The following is a 27,474-nucleotide window of genomic DNA, read 5'->3' on the forward strand; positions in this document are numbered from 1 at the left end:
GGGTCCTGGTAACCCAATGCTTGGACAAGCTATCACAGGTACTGTATACACCCATTCAGAATTTGACTATGGTCATCTGTTCACCAGAGAGCTAGCCTTGAATGAATGAGCCTGTGGAGTAGTTGTGTAGGTTAGAGATACTGTATGAGTGTGTTTGTTTATGACCGTCTCCAGGCCATTCTTGGTATCAACCTATACCTCTCCTCCCAACCTGGACAAAGCCCAACCATTAAGCAACTGTCCTCTGAGGGTGTATGCAAGATGTTTTCATTGCACATGGACCTACAAACTGGGTTTGGGTGTGTGTGTGTGTGTGTGTGTGTGTGTGTGTGTGTGTGTGTGTGCGAGTGTGTGTGTGTGTGGGTGTGTGTGTGTGTGTGTGTGTGTGTGTGTGTGTGTGTGTGTGTGTGTGCGTGTGTGTGTGTGTGGGTGTGTGTGCGCGAGTATGTGTGTGTGTGTGTGTGTGTGTGTGTGTGTGTGTGTGCGTGTGTGCGTGTGCGTGTGCGTGTGCGTGTGTGTGTGTGTGTGCGTGTGTGTGTGTGTGTGTGCATGTATGTGTGCGTGTGCGTGTGTGTGTGTGTGCGAGTGGGTGTGTGTGTGTGGACAGTTACGTGTGCTACAGTATCATTTACTGCATTGGGTGTCATTCATCATTAGACTCAGATGACTTGTGGACATGTTGTTTTCAACACACACCAGTTTGTTGGCCAGTGCAAAGTGAAATAGACTCGCAGCTAAATGTTCCTCACATGGTCAGCAGCCCCGCTGACAAAATGGCCTTGCCTCATCTCTCAGGACTTCCTCATAACACATCACAGTAATCACGTCCCCCCCCCCCCCCCCTCACATCTCTGTCTATGTGTGTAGACGTTGTTCCGGCTCCCCAGGACCTGAAGCTGAATGAGGTGACCCAGACTTCCTTCAGGGCCACCTGGGAACACGGAGCGCCTGATGTGGCCCTCTACCGAATCGGCTGGACCAAGAAGGGCGACAACAACTTCCAATATGTATGTTCATCCAGCCAATCTGTTCATCTCCTATATGTACATCTACCCTACAGCAATGTCAGAGTGGACTTGATGGCTGATGGCTTATGCTCGCCCTCTCTAGGCCATTCTGAACAGTGATGATACCACCCACGTTCTGGAGAACCTGGATCCAGACACTGTGTATGATGTCACCGTCACGGCCATCTACCCTGATGAGTCGGAGAGCGAGGACCTGATGGGCAGCCAGCGCACATGTAGGCCACACTTCCCTTCCCTCCTCTCTAACTGACATTCATGTTTTACAGTCAGACAACCACACAGATGTGGTGCACATTGAAATAACATTTGTTTTCTCTTAACATCTCTCTTTCTAGTGTCAAAGATGATTACACCTGGTATGTTATTTCTAAAGGAGAAGGACATTATCATTATAATGTTCATGATTATTATAAAATGACAATGTGGTGATAGTAATAGTGTGGAAACACACTTGTTTAACTGCATGTGCATTTCTCTGCCTTAGAGCTTCAAATGCAAAAGTGTGAATATTGACCTGCAGCGGATGCTCCACCACAGACACCCCATTGTCAACCATTTGTCATAATATCATTTCTCACTTCATATTGTCATTTCTCATGTTGTCATGTCATTTCTCATATTGTCATTGTCATTTCCCATGTCATAATGTCATTTTCCATGTCGTAAATGTCATGTCTCATCCCATAATGTCATTCCTCATCAACGTTCCCATCAATCATCAGATGAATGGTTATTGCATGTGCTTATGTGTTTCACTCCCAGCTGCTTTACACTCCATTGTGTCATCATTTAGTAATTTGTATACTTCATCATGTTTTCTCATCCTCATCATCCTCATCATCCATCCAGCTTCATAACCCCATGTGATTACGGGGGAGTCGTAACGGCTGCTCCATGCCCTGCAGCCATCATGTAGACATCATCACAGTCTTGGACAAGTTAACCTGTCCGTATGAGTGTATGGATCGTGATTGAGATTTGTGTGTTCCTAGCTCCCACTGGACCCCCACAGAACTTGCAGGTGTTCAACGCCACCACCACTACCCTGACAGTGAAGTGGGACCACGCTCCAGGTCCCGTCCAGACATACAAGATCTCCTTCGTACCTGTGGCCGGAGGGAAAAGCAACACAGTAAGTGAAACGGCCGGCCAACATCTGTTTCTGTAGGAACTGTTGGAGTCTGATGACGATACCCCCTTTCACTGCAGTACAATGAGGAGAGGAGTCACAGTGTTTAGTCATGGGTAGTCATGACCACCTAACTTTTGACTCTTCGGATATAGCTTACAGAAGGAAAATCGTCAGCAACCGTTTAAATCCCAACATGACTGATGACTGATTAATGCCCTTTTGACTGATTAAGCCCTCTGTGTGTTTTTGTTCTGGCCACTGGGAGAGTGGTGAAAAAAATTAGTTATCATTGCACAACTATTTGGGTGGGGATTTCTCAAACGTGCCTGTGCTGGTTTAACTACTATGATCACACAAGACATTCTGAAGATTGTTAGTACTGTCAAGGATAGCAAAACGACTGCCAAAGATCTCCATGTCAAAGGGCTGCTAAATCCTTTTGTGTGTAATAATATTAAAGCATTTATGAATTGGTTTATTGTAACATGAAATCACTTCCCCCTTGAGATGCGCAAGTGATGTCCACCCCACTGACAAGGGGAGAGAAATTGCAGGCTATTTTGTCTTCCTGCACATCATTAGTTTGACATTTGGATTATAAGTGTCCCACAGTCAGTCTGTTTGTTTAGTTAGAGGAGGTCTGTCCTTGGCTGCCAAGGCCACATTCCTATGTGATAACTTAATTGTGATCAGCAACGGAAATTGCTTGGAAATATCTTAAGGAAACTTTTTGTCTTTGGTTATATGAAAAAAATAAGTGAGTTTCACATTTTCTTGTGGCAGTGAGGAGTCATGACAGTGTACCCTAAACAATATGTCTGTATTCTAAACTGTGATCTCAGCATGACACCATGTGACTGGGTTGTTGCACATCTTCCTGATATCGTCAGAGCACATTATTGATATTAGAATTCACTAAAAGCACATAGGGACATCTGTTATTATGGTGTGGGCTGCAGACTTGTTGATTTAATATAAGCTACATAATCCAGTCGTGACCTTTGGTTGGGTACAATGGGTATCCAAAAAAACTCTGTATCTAAACAGTCCTTAAACTGTATACTGTAGTCTGGGTGACTGCTAGTGTGAAAGCAAACACAATGAAGGTTAAATTCCTTTTCCTTAAATGACTTTTTGCCCTTAATAGATGGCAAGATGTATGGCAGACTGATATTGGGGAAAAATATTATTGGCAGATTTTAGGATATTCAGTTGCTGCTTTAATAGGGTTCCCTGGGCTCCTTGAGAAGTAGTGTTCATTCTCTGCAACTTTGTAAATGTCAGGTTTGATATAAGAGCCTGGAGTTTACATTGGTCATGTTTGGATGACTTCCCTGTGACAGTGTAGCAGAGCTCGACAGTGTTGCAGAGCAAGTGTGCTTGAGGGCTTTTTGTTTTCAGAGCTGTGGACAGCCCGAACAACTGAAGTCATGTTACTTGTCATCTCCGTGTCACTCTACTCAAATAAATTGCTCTTCTACTTTGAAGAGATACTATGCTCTCTCCTCCCCAAGACAAAGGCAGGACAGCCTCTAATATGTTGCATCCCAAACAGATCCAGGTGGGAGGGAAGAAGAATAGTGTTATACTTCAGAAGCTGATCCCTAACACCCCCTACGCCATCACGGTGGCTGCTGTCTACCCCAGCGGAGAGGCCAAAGACATCTCTGGAAAAGGGAAGACCAGTAAGTGGCCCTGATGACAGGAACTCTAGACACCTGACCTACAAGAAGGAACAGAGAGTCCACCCACAACATGGTTCTGTCAGTTTTAACCAAACATGTATAATTACAGCAGAATAGAGATTGTTAGGATTAGAGTGCAATAAACGCAGTGGATACCTCTTATGCAGTCTCAGGTACAGTACAATCTGTATAAAAGAACAACCCACACAGTAAAGCGTTGTTTGGTGTCCTCAGAGCCCCTGGGTGGAGTGAAGGACCTGAAGGTGCTGAACCCCACCATGAGCACCCTGAATGTGCGCTGGGAGCCAGCCGAGGGGAAAGTGAAGGAGTACAAGGTCCTCTACGTCCCTGCTGCAGGAGGACCTGAATCGATGGTAGGACTGGTAGGACAGCTTGTTGTTGGCTGACAAGGACTGACCATCAATGAGATCAAAATTATGTTTTTTAGGTTTTTGAAAGTATACAGTTTTTGTTTAGAATGACATACATGTTTACAAACAATGGGAAAAAAACAAGTTTATATTTTGGGTTCTGATATGGCATGGATCACCAATAGGTGGCCCACCTTCCAATATTAAACCTCAATCTACCTCACTCACTACCTTCTACCTCACTGTGGGTCGATACATGCGTTCGACCCACAGTTTCTAAAGATGTTATAAATCCATCTGTCAGCTTATTATTGCCGAGTAGCCTACACAACCCGATGCAGGAGGAGTCAGACCTACCTCATTCACAAAGCTGAAATCTTGCTGCGCTGGTTGTGCACTGAATGCCCTCTCTTGTTCAGCTAAAGTTCGATTAATAATTCCACTGACATGTCCATATTCAGCTTTCAAGCTCAAATTTTTCTGCGACGGGCCTCTGACTGGTCAGGGTATGACTTTTAGAAAGCTGCGTGCCTTGTGTAATTCTGACGGTGAAGATTGTAATTATTTTGCAACACCTACCGTTTCATTGCAGAAGGAGCATACAGGTTTAGTGTTACTGAAAGTTGGCAAGATGAATGTGTACTTGTCAGTCCATTCTTCATTAAAGCTGCGGTTTTCCACGTCAATTTTACGCTTCAGGTTCTTTGAGAGTGACATTCTGCTTCATTTATAGTGGTGGTCTGGTCTGGTGGATAGTGACTTGGATTGGTGATTGGAAGGTCATGAGTTCAAATCCCGCCTAAAACACAGCCGCTAGTGTGCCCTTGAGTAAGGCAGTTGGGTTATCTTTGTTTGACTAACAGGAGCAAGTGTCTGGCACCACCACCAACACTGTCCTGCGAGGCCTCCAGCCAGACACCGTCTACACTGTGTCAGTGCTGCCTGTGTACGCAGAGGGAGATGGCAAGAAGATGTCTGAGAATGGAAAGACAAGTAAGGCTGGCTGACTTCTACATCAACTTCTGTAAAAACGGACTAATATCCATTTACAATCAAAACTTTATTTGGTAATATGTTTTGGATTTGTGTTTGTGAGGTAACAGGCAGACAGTCTTTTACAGTCTTTTAGATAGAGAGAGTTAGGATTTTAATGTGCAATAAATACAGTGAATCTATTGGCTGCCAGATTTGAACTTCATGCAGACCTTGTGCAGTCTCAGGTTCAATCTGAATAAAAGAACAACCCACACAGTAAAGCTTTGTTTGGTGTCCTCAGAGCCCAAGGGTGGAGTAAAGAACCTGAAGGTGCTGAACCCCACCATGAGCACCCTGAATGTGCGCTGGGAGCCAGCCGAGGGGAAAGTGAAGGAGTACAAAGTCCTCTACGCCCCTGCTGCTGGAGGACCTGAAGCCATGGTAGGACACCATCAGCTTACAGTGGGGTGCAAACATTTGGGCACCTTTGTTTAAATGTTTGTTACAATTAATCTCCAAGTGATTGAACGCAAACCTGAACACTAAATGCTACAAAGTTAAACATGACACCTTTCTGCACATTTTAAGCAAGGTTTCAGAGTTTTTAAATGATAAAAAATGGAAAAGGGCCCTGTGCAAAAGTTTGGGAACCCTTTTGGATTATTCTTTGTTACCTTTTGAGAAGATGATTACTAAGGCCCAGACCAAGGTGATTTACTCGTTATGGCTTCAATGAGTCAGGTGGATAAAATTCCAGGGTTAAACTATATATTCTGAAGTAACTCCATGCCTTCTAAAGTATCCGACTGCGGTGGCTGTTGTGTCTGGTGTTAGAAACCATGGGTTCCTCTAAACAGTTGTCCAAGGATGTCAGAATCAAGATAGTTCACTTCCACTATCAAGGAGAAGGCTACAAAAAACTCTTGCAATGTTTCAAACTACCCGCTTCCACTGTCAGAAAATTGAAAATAAATGGAACAATTGAAGTCAAGGCAAGATCTGGAAGACCAAGACATTTTTCAGATAAAATGGCCCGAGATCTGGTGAGAAATGCTCAGAAAAACCCACACATCACTGCAGAAGAGCTGCAAAAAAGAGTAGCAGACATCGGTCTAGTTGTTCACAGGACAACAATACAGCGTACCTTAAACAACAAAGACCTACATGGCAGAGTTGCCAGAAAGAACCCTTTCCTACGACCTCAACACAAAATTAAGCATCTGAAGTATGCAAAAGAAAACCTTGAGAAACCTGAAGCCTATTGGAACAATGTGCTTTGGACTGACAAACCAAAATGTAACTTGTTGGCCACAACCAAAGAAGGTATGTTTGGAGAAAAAAGGGTGAAGCATTTGTAGAGAAGAACTCCTTGCCAACTGTTAAGCATGTAGGTGGATCCATTATGCTTTGGGGTTGTGTAGCAGCTGGGGGCACAGGCAATATTGTGCGGATGGAAGGAAGAATGGATTCCACCAAATATCAAGACATTCTCGAGGCTAATGTTCGAAGGCCAGTCCAGAAATTGAAGTTGAAGAGAGGTTGGGTATTCCAGCAAGACAATGACCCGAGGCATACCTCAAAATCAACCGTGAAGTACCTCCAGGAAAGACAGATGAAGGTTTTGGAAGGGCCATCACAGTCCCCAGACTTGAATATTATTTAAAATCTGTGGAGAGACCTCAAACATGCCGTGCATGCAAAAAGGCTGAAGAATATTTCTGAGCTAGAGGTGTTCTGCCCGAAAGAATGGGGAAAAATTCCCAAAACAAGAATAGAAAGACTCTTAGCTGGCTACAGGAAGCGTTTGCAAGCTGTTTTAGATGCCTGAGGAGGAGTTACAAAGTACTAGCTGACAGGGTTCCCAATCTTTTGCACAAGGCCTTTTTTCTCGTTTTATTATTTTGAAACTGTAAAATGTTAAAAATAAAATGTATCTTGCTTTAAAATGTGATGAAATGTGTCATGTTTAACTTTGAACCATTTAGAGGTTAGGTTTGCTTCTTTTCACTTAGATATTAATTGTAAGGCATTTTGACTAGGTGTGCCCAAAGTTGTTGCACCCCACTGTACTGTTGGCTGACAAGGACTGACCATCAATGAGATCCAAAATATAGTTTATACCATGTTTTGAAGCTATACGGTTTTTGTTTATTTTTGTTTATTGTTTTTTTCCGATTAATAGTTCTACTGACATGTCCATATTCAGCTTTCAAGCTCGCAATTTTTCTGTGACGGGCCTCTGCCTGGTCAGGGTATGACTTTTAGAAAGCTGCGTGCCTTGTGTAATTGTGACGGTGAAGATTGTAATTCTTTTGCAACAGCTACCGTTTCATTGCAGAAGAGGCATACAGGTTTAGCTTTACTGAAGGTTGGCAAGATTAATGTGTACTTGTCAGTCCATTCTTCATTAAAGCTGCCGTTTTCCACGTCAATTTTACACTTCAGGTTCTTTGAGAGTGACATTCTGCTTCATTTATAGTGGTGGTCTGGTCTAGTGGATAGTGACTTGGATTGGTGATCGGAAGGTCATGAGTTCAAATCCCACCTGAAACACCACCGCTAGTGTGCCCTTGAGTAAGGCAGTTGGGTTATCTTTGTTTGACTAACAGGAGCAAGTGTCTGGGAACACCACCAACACTGTCCTACGAGGCCTCCAGCCAGACACCGTCTACACTGTGTCAGTGCTGCCTGTGTACGCAGAGGGAGATGGCAAGAAGAATTCTGAGAATGGAAAGACAAGTAAGGCTGGCTGACTTCTACATCATCTTCTTTAAAAATGGACCAATATTCATTTTCAATCAAAACTTTAATTGGTAATATGGTTTGGATTTATGTTTGTGAGGTAACAGGCAGACAGTCTTTTACAGTCTTTTAGATAGAGAGAGTTAGGATTTTAAAGTGCAATAAATACAGTGGATCTATTGGCTGCCAGATTTGAACTTCATGCAGACCTTGTGCAGTCTCAGGTTCAATCTGTATACAGTACAGTACAGTAAAGCTTTGTTTGGTGTCCTCAGAGCCCAAGGGTGGAGTGAAGGACCTGAAGGTGCTGAACCCCACCATGAGCACCCTGAATGTGCGCTGGGAGCCAGCTGAGGGGAAAGTGAAGGAGTACAAGGTCCTCTACGCCCCTGCTGCAGGAGGACCTGAAGCCAAGGTAGGACTGGTAGGAGCACCATCAGCTTACTGTTGGCTGACACTGCAGAGCATTGGACCTCGTTCTTTTTATGATTGTCTTTTACACTATTGGTAGACTAAAGTAAGTTCATTGTCATGTTTTATGTATAATATAACACGAATATACAACTATTTCTTCTTTTTGTTTAAAAAACAACAAGAACTATTATTATTTATTTATTATTTGCATGTTATAAGAGAGCAGACATGAGCAGTTGGGTTATCTTTGTGTGACTAACAGGAGACGGTGTCTGCGACCACCACAAACACCGTCCTGCGAGGCCTCCAGCCAGACACCATCTACACTGTGTCAGTGCTGCCTGTGTACGCAGAGGGAGATGGCAAGAAGAATTCTGAGAATGGAAAGACAAGTAAGGCTGGCTGACTTCTAAATCATCTTCTTTAAAAACGGACCAATATTAATTTTCAATCAAATCTTTAATTGGTAATATGGTTTGGATTTGTGTTTGTGAGGTAACAGGCAGACAGTCTTTTACAGTCTTTTAGATAGAGAGAGTTAGGATTTTAAAGTGCAATAAATACAGTGGATCTATTGGCTGCCAGATTTGAACTTCATGCCGACCTTGTGCAGTCTCATGTTAAATCTGTATAAAAGAACAACCCACACAGTAAACTGTTGTTTGGTGTCCTCAGAGCCCAAGGGTGGAGTGAAGGACCTGAAGGTGCTGAACCCCACCATGAGCACTCTGAATGTGCGCTGGGAGCCAGCCGAGGGGAAAGTGAAGGAGTACAAGGTCCTCTACGCCCCTGCTGCTGGAGGACCTGAAGCCATGGTAGGACTGGTAGGACAGCTTGTTGTTGGCTGACACTGCAGAGCAGAGGTCACCAATTACATTTGTCCAAGGGCCAGAATTTTTCTAAGCATACATTTTGGGGGCCAGACTTTAATATATATATATATACAGTATATGTATATATATATATATATATTATGTGTTATGTGTTATATGTGTTAGTGCTGTCTGTCGATTAACATTTTTAATCAAGTTAATCACAATAATATTCTGTGATTAATCAGATTAATCATGATTAATCACAACTACTGTTAAATGTTAGTAAATACTAGTATTTACTTGTGTTTGTGATGTTGGAATAAAGAAATGCATGACAAACTGGTTATTGGAATCAGAGTTTTTTTTAAACTTTATTAAAACATCTCTTAGTTTTGATGATTTCTGAATAAGGTTAGGATCTCTTAATTTGCTGACTAGTCAGAATTGCACTTAACTGCCAAACCTCAGACTGCACAGATACACTGCACCCGCCTGTTCTCGCCTGAATTCTAGTCGGTTGAACCAACTAACATAAGTAACTGCTCCACCTCAAAGATGAAAAAACGTTGTTTCCGCCTGGTCTCGAACCGGGGACCTCCAATGTCTGGAAAAGTTACTCTGAAACTCCTTTCACTTTTCCCCATTCATTGTAATTTAGGTAGACCTTACTCTAATGTATTATATCTTCAACCACTGGTTGGTTTTGTGACGCTCTTCCGACTTTCAGTACTAAAAGCGGAGAAGTCGTCTCTGACAAGACTCTGACATGTACACATTCATCTTGCCAACTTTCAGTAACACTAAACCTGTATGCCTCTTCTGTAATGAAACGGTAGCTGTTGCAAAAGAATTACAATCTTCACCGTCACAATTACACAAGGCACGCAGCTTTCTAAAAGTCATACCCTGACCAGTCAGAGGCTTGAAAAGCTTGAAAGCTGGATATGGACATGCCAGTGGAATTATCAATCAAACTTTAACTGAACAAGAGATGGCATTCAGTGCACAACTAGCGAAGCAAGGTTGTGCAGCTTTATGATTGAGGTAGGTCTGACTCCTCCTGCATCGGATTGTGTAGGCTACTCGCTAATAGTAAGCTGGCAGATGGATTTATAACATCTTTATAAACTCTGGGTCAAATGCATGTATTGAGTGAGGTAGGCCAATTGTTTTTGGGGTTGCTTCAATATTGGAAGAAAATAAAAAAACTAGATATTCTAAATACCGGAACACATTTTTTCCCTCCTCACATTTTCTGAATTCATTACTATGAAAACACCAACAAAAAAACAACATCAATTAACAAACTCCTTGAAGAAATCAAACAGGCCCAAACCCTAGAAAAAAAAGAAAAAAAAAGCTAAAAACGTTCATGTTTTGCAGCAGTTATGATTAAACACAAACACTTGTCTTGTATCTATTAACTATTGTCTTATTAAATGTTTTATCTATTTATATATATATATATATATATTTATATATATATATATATACTTCTTATATCTGCTTTTATTCATTGTCATTTTTATTTTCTTACTATGCTGCTCTTGCTGTATTTTTGTATGTATGTAAAGCACTTTGAATTGCCCCTGTTGTATGAAATGTACTATACAAATAAACTTGCCTTGCCTTGCCTTAATATTCCGCGGGCCGGATGGGAAGCTTTGGCAGGCCGGATGTGGCCCGTGGGCCGCCAATTGGTGATCCATGCTGTAGAGCTTTAAACCTTGTTCTTATTATGTTTGTCATTGTCATGTTTTATGTATAATATCACACGGTTATACAACTATTTGTTATTTTTGCAATTCTTTTTGCAAAAAACCCCCCAAACTATTATTATGTATTTATTATTTGCATGTTATAAGAGAGCAGACATGAGCAGTTGGGTTATCTTTGTGTGACTAACAGGAGACCGTGTCTGCGACCACCACAAACACCGTCCTGCGAGGCCTCCAGCCAGACACCATCTACACTGTGTCAGTGCTGCCTGTGTATGCAGAGGGAGATGGCAAGAAGAATTCTGAGAATGGAAAAACAAGTAAGGCTGGCTGACTTCTTCTCCTTCATCTTCTGGACCAATATCCATATTCAATCCAAACTTGTTTGAGTCAAACAAAGAGGCTTCTCCTCTCCATAGTTTAACACTGGTTTCATGTACCTTGTTGCCTCGTTTGCCAGGACCCTTGGGTGGAGTGAAGAACCTAAGGGTTACTGACCCCACCATGACTTCTCTTAATGTCAACTGGGAACCTGCTGACGGAGCCGTGCGCCAGTACAAGATCTTCTTCGTCCCTGTTGCTGGCGGCACAGAGGAATCAGTAAGACTCTTCATGCCCTCTCAAATACACATTACCAGATTAAACATCAATATAGGGTGTTTTATGTCTAATTTATGTCACAGTTTTCTAAACAAATGTCTTTGCTTGTACAAAGGAGCAAGTTCCAGGAAGTACAACCAACATTGTTCTGAGAAACCTAAAGCCGGACACACCTTACACAGTGTCAGTGTTACCTATTTACCCCGCCAGAGAGGGCAAACGCCAATCTGAGGATGGAAAGACATGTGAGTAGCAACGGAAAGACAAGTGGTTGGCTATCTTCAAGTGACTGGGGAAGAAAGATTCTCATATCATTAGCATATCTGAGATTATGTCATCCTTATTTTCAGTGCCTTTGGGAGGAGTAAGCAACCTGAAGGTTCACAAACCAACCATCACAACCCTCACTGTAAACTGGGATCCAGCCGATGGCAACGTACAGGGCTACAAAGTGGTCTACAAGCCAACCGCAGGAGGACCTGAAATCGTCGTAAGCATCTTTTACTCACCCACTGTGCCCCCTATAACTCAACACTTACTGTACCTTGTGATGTGACAATTGTGACAATATCATCTCCCGCAACCAAGTGTAACATAATGACTTCCAATCCTGTGGGAGAGTTTCATTGCCCGCCATCTTTGTGGAGTGGGATTTCATCACCCACAGCCTGAGGAATAGACTTGAGAGTTAACCTCTGTTAGGCGTGATGACAGGCAAGGGAGCACGCCATCACAATAACAGACCTGATGGAGTTGATGCTGGGTGGGAGCTCAGCTAACAGGGTGTGAACACAGCTCTCAGTAATGCAATTTACTTTTTGGGGTTTTGGCTGGTGTTGTGGAACAGGATCTTAAGCATTGTTTTCTTTATCTGTTTAGAATTGGCCTGCCTGTTCAGTATGTCACATGGCATAACTTTCACTCTCAATCAAACATTCTGTCAAAATAAACTCCACAGAAGGGTGAGAGAAACTGGAGGGCTGTTTTTTGCTGCTCTGTAATCCATTTACAAAGTTTCAGAACAGCTGTGGTACACAAGCTGTGGTGCTTATCTTGTGTGGGTTTGCTGTATGTAATACAGTGTTCTGTTTATGTTGGAGTTCCTATTGGTCTGACTCTATCTATCCTTTGTAGGAGCAAGTCTCAGAGAGCACGACCGATGCAGTTCTGAAGAACCTCATGCCAGACACGGCCTACACTGTCTCTGTCATCCCAGTGTATGCAGAGGGAGATGGCCCGACCCTCACTGACAATGGAAAAACAAGTGAGTGATGACAGCTTTATTATACACAAGGCTTTCAGACACTAGTCATAATCACTTGCAAATTGTAAATTGTATAAAATACGACGTGAATCCTATTATTTTGCACCAAAAATAAATAAATAAACAACTGTACAACTACCTACAGTATATGATGATGTTTAAAATCAAGGTTATGATAAAGCTTGTCTGTTTCCTCTCTTTCAGAGGAATTGGGCGCTGTGAAGAACCTGCAGGTGACAGATCCCACCACCAGCACCCTGAACGTGCGCTGGGAACCAGCCGAGGGGAGCGTGAGGGAGTACATCGTAGTGTATGTCCCAGCTGCAGGAGGAGAACAGGACGTGGTACGATCTCACTTTATCACCTCATCGACACCTTCCCGCTGCACTGAGAATGTGTACTATACTGTATACCTCCTAGCAGCTCATGGCTCAACGTCATAGGTTAGACGTCATGACAGGATTAGGTTGGACTGAGGACTGTTACTGACCGATTCTCCTCTTCTTTGAACAGGATCAGGTCGCCGGAACCGTGACATCCACTGTTCTGAAGAACCTTGAACCGGACACAGAGTACACAGTAACACTGGTGCCTGTGTACCATGAGATGGAGGGCAAGTCACTGTCAAAGAATGGCAAGACAAGTGAGTTGAATTGGGGTTCAATTACTGAGAACATCTCTCATTATCACTTATTATAAATGTGATGTGATAATGCCAACATTGTGGTTAGGTGTCGTGGCACAGTCTAACATAGTCTCCTCTTTATCTCAGATCCCTTGGGAGGAGTGAAGAACTTGAAGGTGACTGACCCTACATTCAGCACTCTGAATGTCCGCTGGGAGCCGGCTGTGGGGAACGTGCGCCAGTATAAGATCTTCTATGTAGCCATGCCAGGGGATGAGGAGCTCACGGTAGGACTCTATATCTATCTTATCTTATCTTATCTACCACTTTGAAAATACCTAATGAATATGTCATAATAACAACAGGTTCATAGAATGTTGTTACTAATTACAATGTGACACAGGAATAGGGGAAACATCATTTACCATCACTTTCACTGTCTGGCTTGATCATGCTTACTATATGCTGACTCTGTCATTATAATTCTCACTGGGCTCTTGACTTTGTCTTGAACAGGATCAAGTGTCTGGAGGCACCACCAGCACTGTGTTGCGTAACCTGAATCCAGACACAGTCTACAAGGTGTCTGTTGTTCCAGTCTACCCAGACACGGATGGCCTCCGTCAGACAGAAAATGGAAAGACAAGTGAGTGAATTGTTTTGTCCCTTAACTTCTTTTTGCTCAAGAACCTCATATTTTATGACTTGGTTTTTCTCAGTAGCATTATATTATCAGGAAGTGATGTCGCCTGTTTTCCTCAGAGCCTCTGGGCGGAGTGAAGAATCTGAAGGTGATTGACCCCACCACTAACTCTCTGAGGGTGCGCTGGGAGCCAGCTGACGGTGATGTTCGATCTTATAATGTCATCTACGCCCCTGCTGCTGGAGGACCGGAGAAGACGGTAAAAAGACAATTACACCCCTAATATAATACTATCCTATAAATACTTAGTTATGATGCATAAATGATGAATGAATCACAGAAAGTGTTTTCTTTCCTGGAATGGTTTTATTCCACGATTACATGACATTACATCCTTTATATGAATCTGATAACTCTCCTCTCACAGACCCAGGTCTCTGGATTGTCAACTAACACAGTTCTGAGGAACCTGAAACCAGACACAGACTACAAGGTGACAGTTGTGCCTGTGTACACAGATGTGGAAGGGAAACGCCAATCTGACAATGGAAAGACAAGTAAGTTGTGATATTCTGAAGTAAAATACTTAAAAATAACAAATTCATGAATTCATTTTTTTTTTAAATTTTTTATGTATTAATAATTTCCCAGTGGTTCCTTTATAAACTCATTGTTTTGTTTCCTGTCAGAGGCCTTGGGTGGGGTGAAGAACCTGCAGGTCACTGATCCCACAACCAGCTCCCTCAAGGTGCGCTGGGAGCCAGCTGAGGGCAACGTGCGCCAGTACCGTCTCTTCTACGTTCCTGCCTCTGGTGGTGCACCGGACATGGTAAGTCCACCAACTGACTGTACCTCTCCTCTACCTCTAATGGTATACATCTGCTTATATCTGGCTCCCCGCTGGTGGAATGAGCTTCCCACGGCTGTCAGAACTGCAGAGTCACTACCCATCTTCCGTCATAGACTGAAGACCCATCTCTTCAGGTTACACCTTAACTGCTCCTCCTGAGACATCTACTGCCCCCCAGCACTGCGTCTCCTGAAGACACCCGCTTTTCCCCTCTACTGTGTCCCTAAGAACTTCTATTTGCCCCCCTTGTACGGTTTCTCTGTTTCTCCAGTGTCTAAATAAAAAAAAAACGACTGGTGGATTGATGATTCACTTGCTTAGTCAAATGTATTGATTGTAAGTCGCTTTGGAATAAGGCGTCTGCTAAATGCCCAACATTTTAATGTATATCAAATTAATGCAAAACAAAATTCTCTCTGTGAACAGGAGCAAGTGTCCGGTGGCACGACCAGTACTACCCTGAGGAACCTTCTCTCAGACACACCCTACACAGTCACTGTGGTCCCTGTCTACCCAGAGGGAGAGGGGCTGCGTCAGGCTGAGAATGGAAAGACACGTAAGTCATGGACATCCTCATTTTTTGCTTTCATCTTGTTGATCAAGGCATGTTACTTTCTTCGGTTTGGTTGAAGTCAGATCTCAGGATAATAGATATCCACACACCATGAGAGGAGTGGAAACCACACATATTTCAGTCACACATTTCAACCCCCCCCTCCAAATAATAGATGGAACAAAGGCGTAGCTTATCTCACCAGTAATTGCTGCTTGCCCCGTGTCTGTGTGGTTTTATACCCTGTTGTGTGCATCAGTTTTGTTTCTGCTCAAATGACTTGCCATGCTCAGTCAGCAGAAATTCATCCCAAAGAAGTTAATTGGAAAGCTGTGACTCCAGCGGAGCATATCAGAGCTTATGGTGCATAATGATTCCACAGGAGGTTCCAGGGCTCCGTTGAGCAATGCCTATATGAAAACTTTCAGTGGGAGTCAGGCGTTTTATTTTAATTTTGCTAATTCGTTGTCGTATTCGATATTGAGGTATTATACTGATTTTATTATCATTCATATCTGATGCTCTGATGCCAGGCCACATGTGAGGATATGTTTATGACTGACTAATCTTCTTAAAGATACACCATATGAATATGCCCTGTAGCAATGATTTTAGACAAATAGATTTTAATCTTTTTTTCGTAGAATAAGGTGGCTCAGCCTAAAACTCAACAGTACCTACTACATCTTGATTTATTGGACTTAAGTGCTGAATGCCAGAAGAATAGCACATCTGTTTTAGTTTAAAAGGGAAGTTAAGAGGCTTTTGCATAAGCCCAAACTGTGCTGCATCTCTCTTTGTGCTCTCGGCATAGACACTATAAAAAATTACTTTGTTCCTGGAGAATTAGCTTCGTTCAGCATTTGAGTTTCCCCCCTTTTTTATTGAGCTATATCCTGTTTAAAATTCACTATTGCAGCCTGACATTTTTCTTGTGCTGCTATCTTGCCTTTCTATTTTTGGATAGGCAGGCTTGATAGGGGCAGGTAGATTGAATTCTGAGTTGTTTTGGTTTTGGGTTTATCTGAGTATGAGAAGTCAACATACTGCCCTCTCTCCTCTGACTTTCTCTTTGCCCTCTTTGACCCCCAGTTCCCCGCACGCCGCCCAAGAACATCCAGGTGTACAACCCCACCCCCAACAGCCTGAATGTACGCTGGGAGCCCGCCTCAGGGCAGGTGCAGCAGTACCGGGTCGTCTATGTTCCCCTGTCTGGAGAAAGACCTGCAGAGTCGGTAAGTCACTCTCTCCACTGTTAAACAGAACCTGTCATTACTGAGAGAGTGCCCTGAGGGCCGGAAGGTGAGCCCTCCAGAATTCACTCTGCTCAGACCACTCGGAGAAAGAAAGGGAGAGTCCCCAGGAAAGGAAAGTGTAGAACTGGCTCCACATTGGCTTCAGATATCAAAAGACGTTCTGGAAGCCTGTTTAGAAGCCTCTCAGATGTGAATCCAGTAATAATGAGGTACATGTTTATGAATGCGGAAATACTGCTGTTTTAGCTTTTAATCTCTGTCTATCAGTGTTGATTACATGCATCGATACACACATTCTGGGATGACAGGAGATAGATAAAGCTAATTGCTCCAACAAACAGCTTTACTGTATCACTGGAGCTAGGAAAAATGTACACATGCACATCTGTGAGAGACATCGATTAGAATTCCTGCGTTTAAGGTTTTGAGGGCACGGAGGATAATGAGGCTGTTTTTATGATTAGAATGTTCTTTGATGTAGCAGTTGGCCTTAAAAATGCCTCATTGTAAGGGGACTTTATTTCTCCAAAGAATTCTCAAAGAACTCTAACTGTGGTTACATTTATTTGGACTTTGATGTGTAAGTACTGTGCTTCAGCAACCTGCATGTCTTGTCCATCAGTTCTTCAACTGCGGGGTGTTCAGTTCAATCAGATATGCTTTTTATTTACTTTGACGGTAGATGGGGAGCAGCTGTGTTTACCATGATGTCATCACCCCGAGACCAGCTTATAGGTCACGTGCAGTAGTGATGATTCTGTTGATATGAAGAGAGTTGACCTCACTGTTGTTAGCGATGTGGTGAGATAGTTCATGCCGAAGCACATTCAGTGACAGAACACTGTTGGGTGACGTCTTCCCATTCACCAGCCGTTTCATAGCAATAACTGTTTATCAATCAATTCTACCTAAACGTATAACTTTGTTTAGCATTTAATCTCTCCAAGCTTTGTTAGCATTTCATGTTAGTCTTTGGCAACGGCATCCGACATAGGCGAACGTAAGAACGAATTAACAGTGAAGTCATTATGTACATTAGCAGTGCCAGATCAGTATGTAATGCCTGAAGAGAATCATTTGAATAGGGAACCCACCACTCGGGGCCATCAGTGTGATGTACCGGTATGTCCTGTGAACTACTCCAAAGGTCCTGGTTCCAGGGAACATTAACAATGCCTTCATGGACGGGCTCATCCCTGACACTCCATACGCCGTCAGTGTCCTGGCTCTGTACGCCGATGGGGAGGGACCACCAATCAAAGGAGACGGCAAAACATGTGAGTTTACTATTCCATCTGACATTGTAAACATTCATACGACTACAGACTGTATGACTCATACTAATACACACTGTATGTCTTGTACTAATACACATTGTATGACTCATACACTATATTACTCATGTTTACACATACTATTGGTTTTATACTGTAGTACACATGTAAGCACGCACACATACTGCGCTATAAAACACCTTGTTGTGATTGTGGCTAGGCCCATGTGTACTATCATGAGCTGTTTCTGTTGCAGTGCCCCGTGGTGGACCCAGGAACCTGCGCGTGTTTGATGCCACCACCAACACTCTGACTATCGGCTGGGACCATGCAGAGGGCCCCGTGCAGCAGTACAAGATCGCCTACGCCCCCACCACTGGTGACCCCATCACTGAGTTTGTGAGTCTGGAACCTGCATGTCTATAGAAAGATCTTTGAAAAGTCCCACACTCACATTCACCTACCATTCAGAGTGGTAACCTCGGCCAAAGTACTGTATGACATTATATTCTGAGGTCTTCTTGACCAGCTCAAGTTATTAATTGCTGATTTAGTAGTAAGATGAATTAAAGGCTCAGTTAGATCAACATTATTACTGAGGACATAATTACATTATTAATGACCATAAATATAGTGCTTAACCAATAGTCAAGACAGCATATGATGTTTTCAAAGAGACAGTAAAGCCTTTGCTAATAGCCTCCCTTTCTTCTCTGTAGTGTAGGAGATTGTATTAGTGCATAGTAAGTAAGCCTTGCGAACCGATGGTTCTCGAGCCTAATGGCCCTTAGGCGACAGGAGCCTATCTCCTGTTTCCGTGGCATGAGGTGGCTTGATGCACAAGTACACCCCCTGGACATGGCTCTGGTATGTCGCAGGGTCTTACTCCCAATCCAACCCTTAATGCTGAGTGCCAAGCAGGGAGGCATCGGGTAGCATTTTTGTAGTCTTTGGTATGACTCGGCCGGGGATTGAACTCACAACCTCCCAATCTCAGGGCGACAACTCTAACTGCAAGGCCACTGAGCTGGTACATAGTGCATAGCCTCTATTAGTAATGATGTCCTTTTGTGTATATTCCCGCCCTTCTTTAAATTAACTCTCATTCAATGATCTCTTTCTTTTGCTTTGCCACACAGACTGTGGTTCCAGGGAACAGAAACAATGCCATGCTGCAGAACCTGCTTCCAGACACTCCATACAACATCACTGTGGAGGCCATCTATGCAGAAGGGCCAGGGGCATCACTGAATGGAAATGGACGCACAGGTACAGTAATACAAGACTGGCTTGGAACTGGTGTGTACAACCGCACCCAATGGTCTCCATGAAAAGAGCCTCCAGACCTGTAGAGCTGTGGAGTGAAAGCACTGCACAGTGGAACGGTTACAATGGATGTACTGTACAAACGACAACTGATTCAACATGTTTCAATTTTGAGTTTGGAGGATTGGGAATTCACGGCAGAAAAACTGGAAAGCTCAACAATGACTGGCGAACGAACATTAGTCTGAGTTACACAAACAATAGAAACTTTATGATTTGGCTTGGAATGTGGCACCCCTGTGCCAGGGCGGTTTGGACGGGCATCCCTCCAATGGGGAGCTCATGCTGCAGCTACCTACCCACATTGCCCAGCTCCCTCAGCAAGACCATGAAAAAATGATCACAATCTAAACACATGTATTACTCATAATACTCTTCATAAACAGAAGCAGAGAAAAATGGCAGCGGCTGCAGACTAACTCCTGAGTTATGGCAGTGTAGTGCCTTTTTGCAACTGGGGGCCTAGCCTGGAAATGGGATCATGCTCCCCTTTGTTGTTGCTGGTAATTGCCATGACTTATTGAATCTTGGTTGCAGTTGGCCTGTTGGAGCCCAGGAACCTGCGTGTCTCGGATGAGTGGTACACCCGCTTCCGGGTGGCTTGGGACCCTGTGACGGCTCCGGTCCTGGGATACAAACTGGTTTACCAGCCTGCGGGTGAGAAGACGTCAGACGGGCCAGATGCATGCAATTATATTTAGTTTCCCCTATAAACCCTAGAGGTATTTGATATGATGTTTGGTCATGGCAGTCTCTCTCATCAGCCAACCAGACATTTCAATTTAGAATGTATTATTATCAAATAATTATTTCAATTAAATCCAATCATGCACTTCACTATCGCGTTTGTGTTTTTTTCCTTGTCTGCAGATAAGGATGAGAGCTTGGACGTGTTTGTGGGTGACGTGACATCCTACACCCTTCAAAATCTGCTCCCCGGCACCACGTATGATGTCAAAGTGTTTGCCCAGTACAGTGGTGGCATGAGCAAGGCCCTCATGGGACAAGGAACAACACGTATGTATATTATGATGATAAGAAATAGCACTTTTGCTGTGTGCACCAATGTCAATTGAATGATTCGTTTAGTCTGAGACTCATCCCTTGTTCCGTCCACAGTCTACCTGAATGTCACAAACATTGAAACATACAATGTTGGCTTTGACAAGTTCTGCATCAAGTGGAATCCTCATCGGGCTGCCACCTCGTACAGGATCAAACTCAACCCCCTGGACCGTAAGTTTGAACGTCTAGCTTGGATAAGTGTGACACTTCAACAAATGAATATCAAATAAGAAAGTGATGAGAAGAGATGCTGTAGAGATGCTATAGAGTAGTACTGCATAACACTTATCAGAGACACACCGTCCACTGTGTTGAGTACAGTGGAAGAGCATTGTGCTGGCTGTGTTGAGACTGAGTCTAAACATTCCCTGACCTGTTTATTCTGAATCCTTCTCAAGTTTATTCCTTCAGGCAGAATGCTGAAATTGGCGAGTTTTGAAAGAATCCGACCGCCAAGTTTTAATTGTGTCGCTGTCTGAATAGATTACATCCTTTTAATTACTGTTGGCCTTTGAATCCATCTGTTTCATATTCACACATAGACTCAGGGTAACCGTTAAAAACAGGAAGCAGTATCGGAGTGCTTAAGTATCTACATGTTTGTCATTACCCATCCTGGCAGTGACAGATTGGCTAATTAAGTAGGCTTTGCGTGTGTAAGAAGATAGCTGCTACGAAGACCACTTAGGAGGTCATCACCAAGGTTCAGAAGCTAGCAACCTTTTCAAGATGCGTCAGGCAGACCTTCAAAGTCAGCAACTTTGTTTGGTCGATTGTTTAGTCTTGAAGTGGAATGGAAACAGTGGTTGAGAATCATTGCAAAAGTCTTTGACAAAAAAAAAAATCCCTGGGTTTCAAAATGATGATTAAGTGTACCAGAATGACAATGCAAGCTCAAGAGAAAGCCTTAACATCTGGGGGTCAACTCAGGAGAGGTTTCTGGGAGTATAGTCCTGCCTTATAAGGTCATTCGCTCGGAATTGCGGTTCCATTTTAACCAAAAACACCACATGTTTGAAACTTTATTTATTTTCTCAAAACAGTTCACATTCAATTAGATGAGTGATAACTCAGCGCAATGTATTTCGATGTTATTATTGAATATTCCAGATGAATTACATTACTTGTTTACTGAGATAAGACAAATAATTTCCATGAGTAGCAGCATTGTAGGGAGTTGTCTTAGCAGTCAACATGTCACATGTAATAAACATATTTGTATTTTCTCTCTAGCCTCCAGTAAAGGGCAGCAGGAGATCACCATCACTGCGGCTCAGAGCCAGTACTGTTTCGATGGGCTCTCCCCCGACGCTCTCTACAGTGCCAGTGTCTTTGTCCAGACACCCAACCTGGAGGGCCCTGGAGTCAGCACCAAAGAGCGAACCTGTGAGTGCCTGGTCCTATGCTTTTCACAAAAGTATATCATTGCGCCATGTGAATTTGTTTAACTTGTTTTGTCTAATTGTATTTGTTTATTCTCTCTCTCTCTCTCTCTCTCTCTCTCTCTCTCTCTCTCTCTCTCTCTCTCTCAAAGTGGTCAAGCCAACCGAAGCCCCAACACTAGCCCCGACTCCTCCTCCCCCTCCCACTATTCCCCCTGCATGGGCTGGTAAGCAGACATGGCATCTACAGTACAGCACAATAGAGATGCAGCATACCCACCACACTCCTGCTATAACACCACATTGACTGATCCCATGTAAACTCTAGCAATGCTTCCAAACAAGTTGTCAGCTTCAAAGACATTGGAATGTCCAATGCAATGGATTAAAGGGTGAATGTGGGCTCCAAAGAATAACAAAGTGTTCTCCATAACACTTTATTTGTTAAACAACAGGGATGGGGATGGAGAAATCTAACCACCCTCAAATACATAGACAGAGTTATGGATACAAGGACTGACCATCCATGAGATCAAAATTATAGCTTTAACCATGTTTTGAAACTATGAAGTGTTGTTTACAAGTACATTGTTTATAAACAATGGAGTCAAACAAGCTTACATTTTCTGATGTGTTCTGATTGGATAAGACAGTTCAACTAAGCTCATGAGTCATGACGCATTTCCTGAGTTCCATTTTTTAGATTGCCTATTCAAACTGAGTTATCATTTGATATATAAAAAACATGTAATTCACTGAGATATCACTATTTAGCAGAAACACAGACTTGCAGGGTAATTTCCTTTCAAGATCAGAGTGCTGCCAGTGGTAAATGTATGGCCCCCATATGCACTGCAGACCATCAAGGACTTCTTAATGGGAACGCCCGAGTATGACTAAGATAGGTGTTGAGAAACAAAAAGAGACTTGTCCAAAGAATCTGTTTGTTTGATAAGGTGTTGTGTAAAACTTTGTTCAATAAGGTGTTGTGTAAAACTTGTTTTACGTCTTTGTGAAACTTGATTTTGCCAACTCCTTTTTTTCTAAGAGTGAAAGCCATTAAAGTCAGTTTATTTCCAGCCCTTCTGGTGACCAAATGTTTCCAGTTTTTGTTAGTTTTTTTCAGGAAAGTGTGATCAATTAAACCAATAATTGCCATGTATAGCTTCATTATGTATCTCAGTGGTTTTATGTGTGAGATTCCAGCTGACATTTTATTTTGAGGTTGCCGACTCTAATTATGATGCCATTCTTTGTATTCTTTGTAAGTCTGGGGTCTGCCATGAAGTCTGATGCAGTTCATCGAGTTGTTTTTGTTCTGCATCAGTGTGCAAAGGTGCCAAGGCAGATGTGGTGTTCCTCATCGACGGGTCCTGGAGTATTGGAGACGATAGCTTCAACAAAGTGGTGCAGTTTGTCTTCAGTATGATTGGAGCCTTCGATGTCATCGGACCCACAGGAATGCAGGTTTGTGGTGCTGAAAATAGTGGTTAACACTCTCTGTTAGACTGTATATTGTTGTGAACTGTTAGTTTTAGCATATCATACAACCTTAAATAGCAGTTTTGCCTCATGAGATCATAGTGTAAGTCCTTGTAATGCTCATTTTTTAAACTTTGGAAACAGGTGTCTTTCGTGCAGTTCAGTGATGAAGCTCAGACTGAGTTCAGACTAAATTCTTACCAAGATAAGGGCACTGCTCTCGCTGCTCTCCAACTGATTCGCTACAGAGGAGGAAACACCAAAACAGGTGAGCCTACAATAGACTTCTCCAACCAGCTCCCACCAACTTGTCCCTGGTTTTCAAGGTTACGCTGGGCTAGAACACATCTCGCTGGACCCAAGCCTAGCCTACTCCTAAGATCAATTTATTGACAGTTGTTTATTTACAAAAGTAAACATTTACATGTTTTTGAGCTCCTCACAATTCTTTTGTTTGTTTTGTTTTTGTTTTTGTTTTTTACCAGGAGTTGCTCTGAAGCATGTTCAGGACAGGGTATTTGCCCCAAACAATGGAATGAGGAGGAATGTTCCAAAGGTTATTGTAGCTGTAACTGATGGCCGCTCTCAAGATGAGGTCAAGAAAAATGCAGCCAAACTTCAACATGCTGGTAAGGGTGACTGAGTTAGCTCAGTCTGTCAGTCAAAGCCTTGTCAAACATCCTTGCTGTCAGACGGTTCTGTAATGGGAGACAGACATCTACTAATTTGCAGATGTTTCAAATGTTATGAGTTGCCAGCAATCTGCAACCATGGTGTTGAAGAAGAGTTGCTTTCTGAGAGAATGTGTGTGTTCCTCCCACAGGTTTCAGTGTGTTTGTGGTCGGAGTTGCGGATGTGGATTATGCTGAATTGCAGAACATTGGCAGCAAGCCAAGCGAGAGACACATCTTTGTTGTGGATGACTTTGATGCTTTTGCAACTATTCAAGACAACCTGGTTACATTCATTTGTGAAACTGCAACATCATGTAAGCTTTTTTTCTGTCGTTATTTTGGTTAACAGTAACAGTAAGCGATATAATAGCTAATATGTATTTTGATTCCAGGTAGATCATACTTCTAAACTAAAGCTTAATTAGATCAAGTAATTGATTTAACTCACCTCATAAAACATCCTGGAGAAAACTGAGTTGTTTCTTATGTATGTTGTTTATTGTTCCATAGCTTGTCCCCTGATTTTCCTGAATGGATTCACATCACCTGGTAAGTAGAGAACAGAGAACAGTACTTAGATTAATCATGAAGTCCTACATTGGGCCCAGCTGCACAGTATACTGACCATAATCACAGTGCATAACTCAGGCTAGGTGTGTGACCCATCACTTAATCTTGCCCAATCTTGTGTTATAGGCTTCAGGATGCTTGAGGCATTCAACCTGACAGAGAAGACCTATGGCTTTATAAACGGGGTGTCTATGGAACCTGGCTCCTTCAACAGCTATACAGCCTACAGACTCCATCAGAACGCCTACCTAAACCAGCCCACCACGTAGGTTTTTGTGATGGTTGCGCTGAATGACATGCCCTACAATTGTTTCTTTTGGGAGCTAATGACTTGTCAGGATTATTTTGTTGCAGCACAAGTCTACCTGCACCTATAGATCTACATTTAAGTGTAGTCTTTAAAACACCCTCAGGCAATTGTGCTGGAGTATCAGTTCCAAACTATACTTATCTGAGCATGATTTGTTTATTTATGATTATGTCAAGTGGCGTGACTGACTCTGTAATGACTTGAATGATTTACAAAAAGGGAACACCTCCAATAACATTTGATTGGCAGGCTCTTCTTTCAACACTCTTAAATTCAGACATGGCATTACACACCTTGTGGGTCTCTAGGATCATGATTAAAGAACATTGTATTATGTTTCTGTTTAGCAATTTGACATAGTAGCCCGGGCTGCTAACATGATGCATCTTGCCCAACTATGTTCAGACAAACTGTTAGACCCCATTCCCCTCTAAACTAGATCAATAGATTTACGAAGTCCCGTTAAGTAGGTATTGATTGGCTGACCGAGCAGGTCATGACAGATTATAGCATGCCTTTAAGCTGTGTTCCATTTTAATCTGAAGTTCTGGCGTAGAGTGGGCCTCACTCAGCCCACGCAGCTCAAAACCGTCCAAATCCACTGTCATCTTTAAGCATTATATCAATGACACATGATCACTTTCCCAGTGAGCTTAATCTGTCACACTGGAGTTCTACCTTCTCAGTCAAAGGAACAATATCTGCCATCTGTGTTTTGTATCTTTGGATGATCATTGAGATCTTTTTGGGGGGGGGGTTTGAACAGAGACATCCACCCTGACGGACTACCTCACTCCTACACCATCATCATGATGTTCCGTCTCCTCCCGGATACTCCCACAGAGGCCTTCGACATCTGGCAGGTGTCCAACAAAGATCACAAACCCGAAGTTGGAGTCACCATTGACCGTAAGGCTCACCCCTCCAGTTTTTACCTGGGTTTAATTTTTAGGGATGTGGCTGGGCAGGGGGGTTGAGGATGGGCAGTTTAAGAGGTTACCTTGGCCTAGGAGAAAGGGGAGAAGATGTGTGAGTAGATGTCAAACATCTGTGCTCTTTGTGGTTGTACTGACATCTCCTGATGACTGAAATTAATGCATTCTGATGGAGCCCAGAGCCTCGAGCTGCTTTGGTCTCCCCCTCACTCACCACACAGAGCTTCCTCCTTCATAAGCCTCCTTTAGTCAGCCAGACTCATCTGGCCCTTATAAAGCCTGTTGTTTGTGAGGCACTCTTCATACAGCGTGTCTTTCTTGGCCCCTATGATAAATGAAAAATGCCCCACTGGTGAGGACGTTAGTCCTGTTTCTCATTTCGGAGCTTTGCATGACACCAAGCCCCGAATGCAACACGGAAAAGCCTATCTGTAACCTAATTTCTTTTCTCTCCTCTCTTTTTCCTCTGTTCAGCTTCCAGTCAAACAATATCGTTTTATAACAAGGATACGCAAGGGGAGATCCAGAGGGTTACATTTGACAATGATCAAGTGAAGAGAATCTTCCATGGAAGCTTCCACAAGGTAAACATGCGTGCCTGTTGGGAATAAATTGCCCTGGCCCTGGGTGCAGTTTAATGGCTGGATTATATAATGCTTTCTGGGACCTGGCAGACTGGAGGTGTGGCACATCAATCACAACGGGGCTCCTTTGTTCTTGCTGAATGTCCTGAGGGTATACAGATACTGAGAATACCTGGCATTCCCAATATGTTCTATATTACAGAAGGTGCACCTGAAATACAGCTACAGACGTGTTCCGCAGAGTTGTGTCTGCTCATGCAGCAGATGGTCTTTCTGCTGTTGTAAAACGCAATGTTACAGTACATGATAGTGATCAGTGGAGATTGTAGTTATTGATTAAAACAGAATGACCTAATAATCTGTCACATAAATCAAGACGTCTCAAAGTAATTCAGCGATTAGAAGTGGCAATGAATCTTCTTCCACTGGTTTGTTTGGACTTGAAAAGCTTATGATGGTTCAAGCTAAGATCATCATGTTCTGTCGAGCTCTAACTCCACATAAATTGAGCTGCGATTGTGTCGGTCGTTGTTTTTTTAAGAGGAATGAAGCGAAATTAAGTGGAAAAGAGTCGGTCTAAATTTACATCAATGACTTGTATTGGCGTTAAAAATGAGTTGGTGGTGGAAGACACTAAAGGGTCAGCATAGGCGTAGACTCCCCCCTCTTAATAGCATCAGTGAAGTACTCCCTACTGGTGCTTAGTGAAGTTTCCAAACAGAGAAAATGCGTCATTTATCCAAGGTCAGAGCAGGGTGCCCTTAGGAGCTGTGGACATAGTCATTTACAAGGCGTACTGCAGGGGAGGGTGGTGTGGACAACCGTATCACAAACTTTCACAAGAATCTATAAGTCCTTTTGGGGAGACCATTAAAAATGCACTGTAGTCGCTGCTGGCCTGCTATTCTGGAAAATATTGGGTCACTGCTATAGCTATTAAACAATTACATCAGAGAGGCAATGGAATGCCAGGCTGGGGGAGGTTTTTCTCCTTCTCTTTCTCTCTCTCTCTCTCTCTCTCTCTCTCTTTCTCTCTCTCTCCTTTTGGCTCTGCTGTCGTTTCTCTGCCTGGATGCAGGCCTAGCCTTGCCTCTGTTGTCTCTGGTAGCTGACCGCAGGGGAATTCAGTTGCTTTAGGGGCTATAACACTGTTTTGCGGTTTACCTCCCAGCACGGCGGTTGTATATTATGCTACATCTAT

General features: G+C 43.0%; 1 protein-coding gene across 1 annotated transcript in view; it reads left to right on the forward strand.

Annotated features, from left to right (window-relative positions):
* col12a1b (collagen, type XII, alpha 1b) overlaps positions 1 to 27,474 on the forward strand; it is a gene marked incomplete at its 5' end in the record, with an annotated part of 69,032 nt that overhangs the window by 27,252 nt on the left and 14,306 nt on the right. The window contains 43 exons of the mRNA XM_080525610.1: positions 1 to 38; positions 868 to 1,007; positions 1,111 to 1,243; positions 1,364 to 1,384; positions 2,021 to 2,160; positions 3,716 to 3,845; positions 4,080 to 4,219; positions 5,080 to 5,209; positions 5,493 to 5,632; positions 7,801 to 7,930; positions 8,209 to 8,348; positions 8,610 to 8,739; positions 9,023 to 9,162; positions 11,071 to 11,200; positions 11,341 to 11,480; positions 11,596 to 11,725; positions 11,831 to 11,970; positions 12,615 to 12,744; positions 12,949 to 13,088; positions 13,258 to 13,387; positions 13,517 to 13,656; positions 13,886 to 14,015; positions 14,132 to 14,271; positions 14,440 to 14,569; positions 14,702 to 14,841; positions 15,289 to 15,418; positions 16,508 to 16,650; positions 17,819 to 17,948; positions 18,202 to 18,344; positions 19,085 to 19,214; positions 19,809 to 19,928; positions 20,142 to 20,288; positions 20,391 to 20,507; positions 21,570 to 21,722; positions 21,871 to 21,945; positions 23,046 to 23,185; positions 23,345 to 23,468; positions 23,686 to 23,829; positions 24,024 to 24,188; positions 24,385 to 24,423; positions 24,571 to 24,709; positions 25,521 to 25,663; positions 26,164 to 26,273. The exon at positions 1 to 38 is cut by the window's left edge and continues 92 nt beyond it. Coding sequence (XP_080381736.1) covers positions 1 to 38; positions 868 to 1,007; positions 1,111 to 1,243; positions 1,364 to 1,384; positions 2,021 to 2,160; positions 3,716 to 3,845; positions 4,080 to 4,219; positions 5,080 to 5,209; positions 5,493 to 5,632; positions 7,801 to 7,930; positions 8,209 to 8,348; positions 8,610 to 8,739; positions 9,023 to 9,162; positions 11,071 to 11,200; positions 11,341 to 11,480; positions 11,596 to 11,725; positions 11,831 to 11,970; positions 12,615 to 12,744; positions 12,949 to 13,088; positions 13,258 to 13,387; positions 13,517 to 13,656; positions 13,886 to 14,015; positions 14,132 to 14,271; positions 14,440 to 14,569; positions 14,702 to 14,841; positions 15,289 to 15,418; positions 16,508 to 16,650; positions 17,819 to 17,948; positions 18,202 to 18,344; positions 19,085 to 19,214; positions 19,809 to 19,928; positions 20,142 to 20,288; positions 20,391 to 20,507; positions 21,570 to 21,722; positions 21,871 to 21,945; positions 23,046 to 23,185; positions 23,345 to 23,468; positions 23,686 to 23,829; positions 24,024 to 24,188; positions 24,385 to 24,423; positions 24,571 to 24,709; positions 25,521 to 25,663; positions 26,164 to 26,273 — 5,464 coding nt within the window. The remainder of the gene's footprint in view (positions 39 to 867; positions 1,008 to 1,110; positions 1,244 to 1,363; positions 1,385 to 2,020; positions 2,161 to 3,715; positions 3,846 to 4,079; positions 4,220 to 5,079; positions 5,210 to 5,492; positions 5,633 to 7,800; positions 7,931 to 8,208; positions 8,349 to 8,609; positions 8,740 to 9,022; positions 9,163 to 11,070; positions 11,201 to 11,340; positions 11,481 to 11,595; positions 11,726 to 11,830; positions 11,971 to 12,614; positions 12,745 to 12,948; positions 13,089 to 13,257; positions 13,388 to 13,516; positions 13,657 to 13,885; positions 14,016 to 14,131; positions 14,272 to 14,439; positions 14,570 to 14,701; positions 14,842 to 15,288; positions 15,419 to 16,507; positions 16,651 to 17,818; positions 17,949 to 18,201; positions 18,345 to 19,084; positions 19,215 to 19,808; positions 19,929 to 20,141; positions 20,289 to 20,390; positions 20,508 to 21,569; positions 21,723 to 21,870; positions 21,946 to 23,045; positions 23,186 to 23,344; positions 23,469 to 23,685; positions 23,830 to 24,023; positions 24,189 to 24,384; positions 24,424 to 24,570; positions 24,710 to 25,520; positions 25,664 to 26,163; positions 26,274 to 27,474) is intronic.

The sequence above is a fragment of the Nansenia antarctica genome, assembly GCF_963989245.1.
Source record: "Nansenia antarctica genome assembly, chromosome: 3".
Lineage (NCBI taxonomy): Eukaryota > Metazoa > Chordata > Actinopteri > Argentiniformes > Microstomatidae > Nansenia > Nansenia antarctica.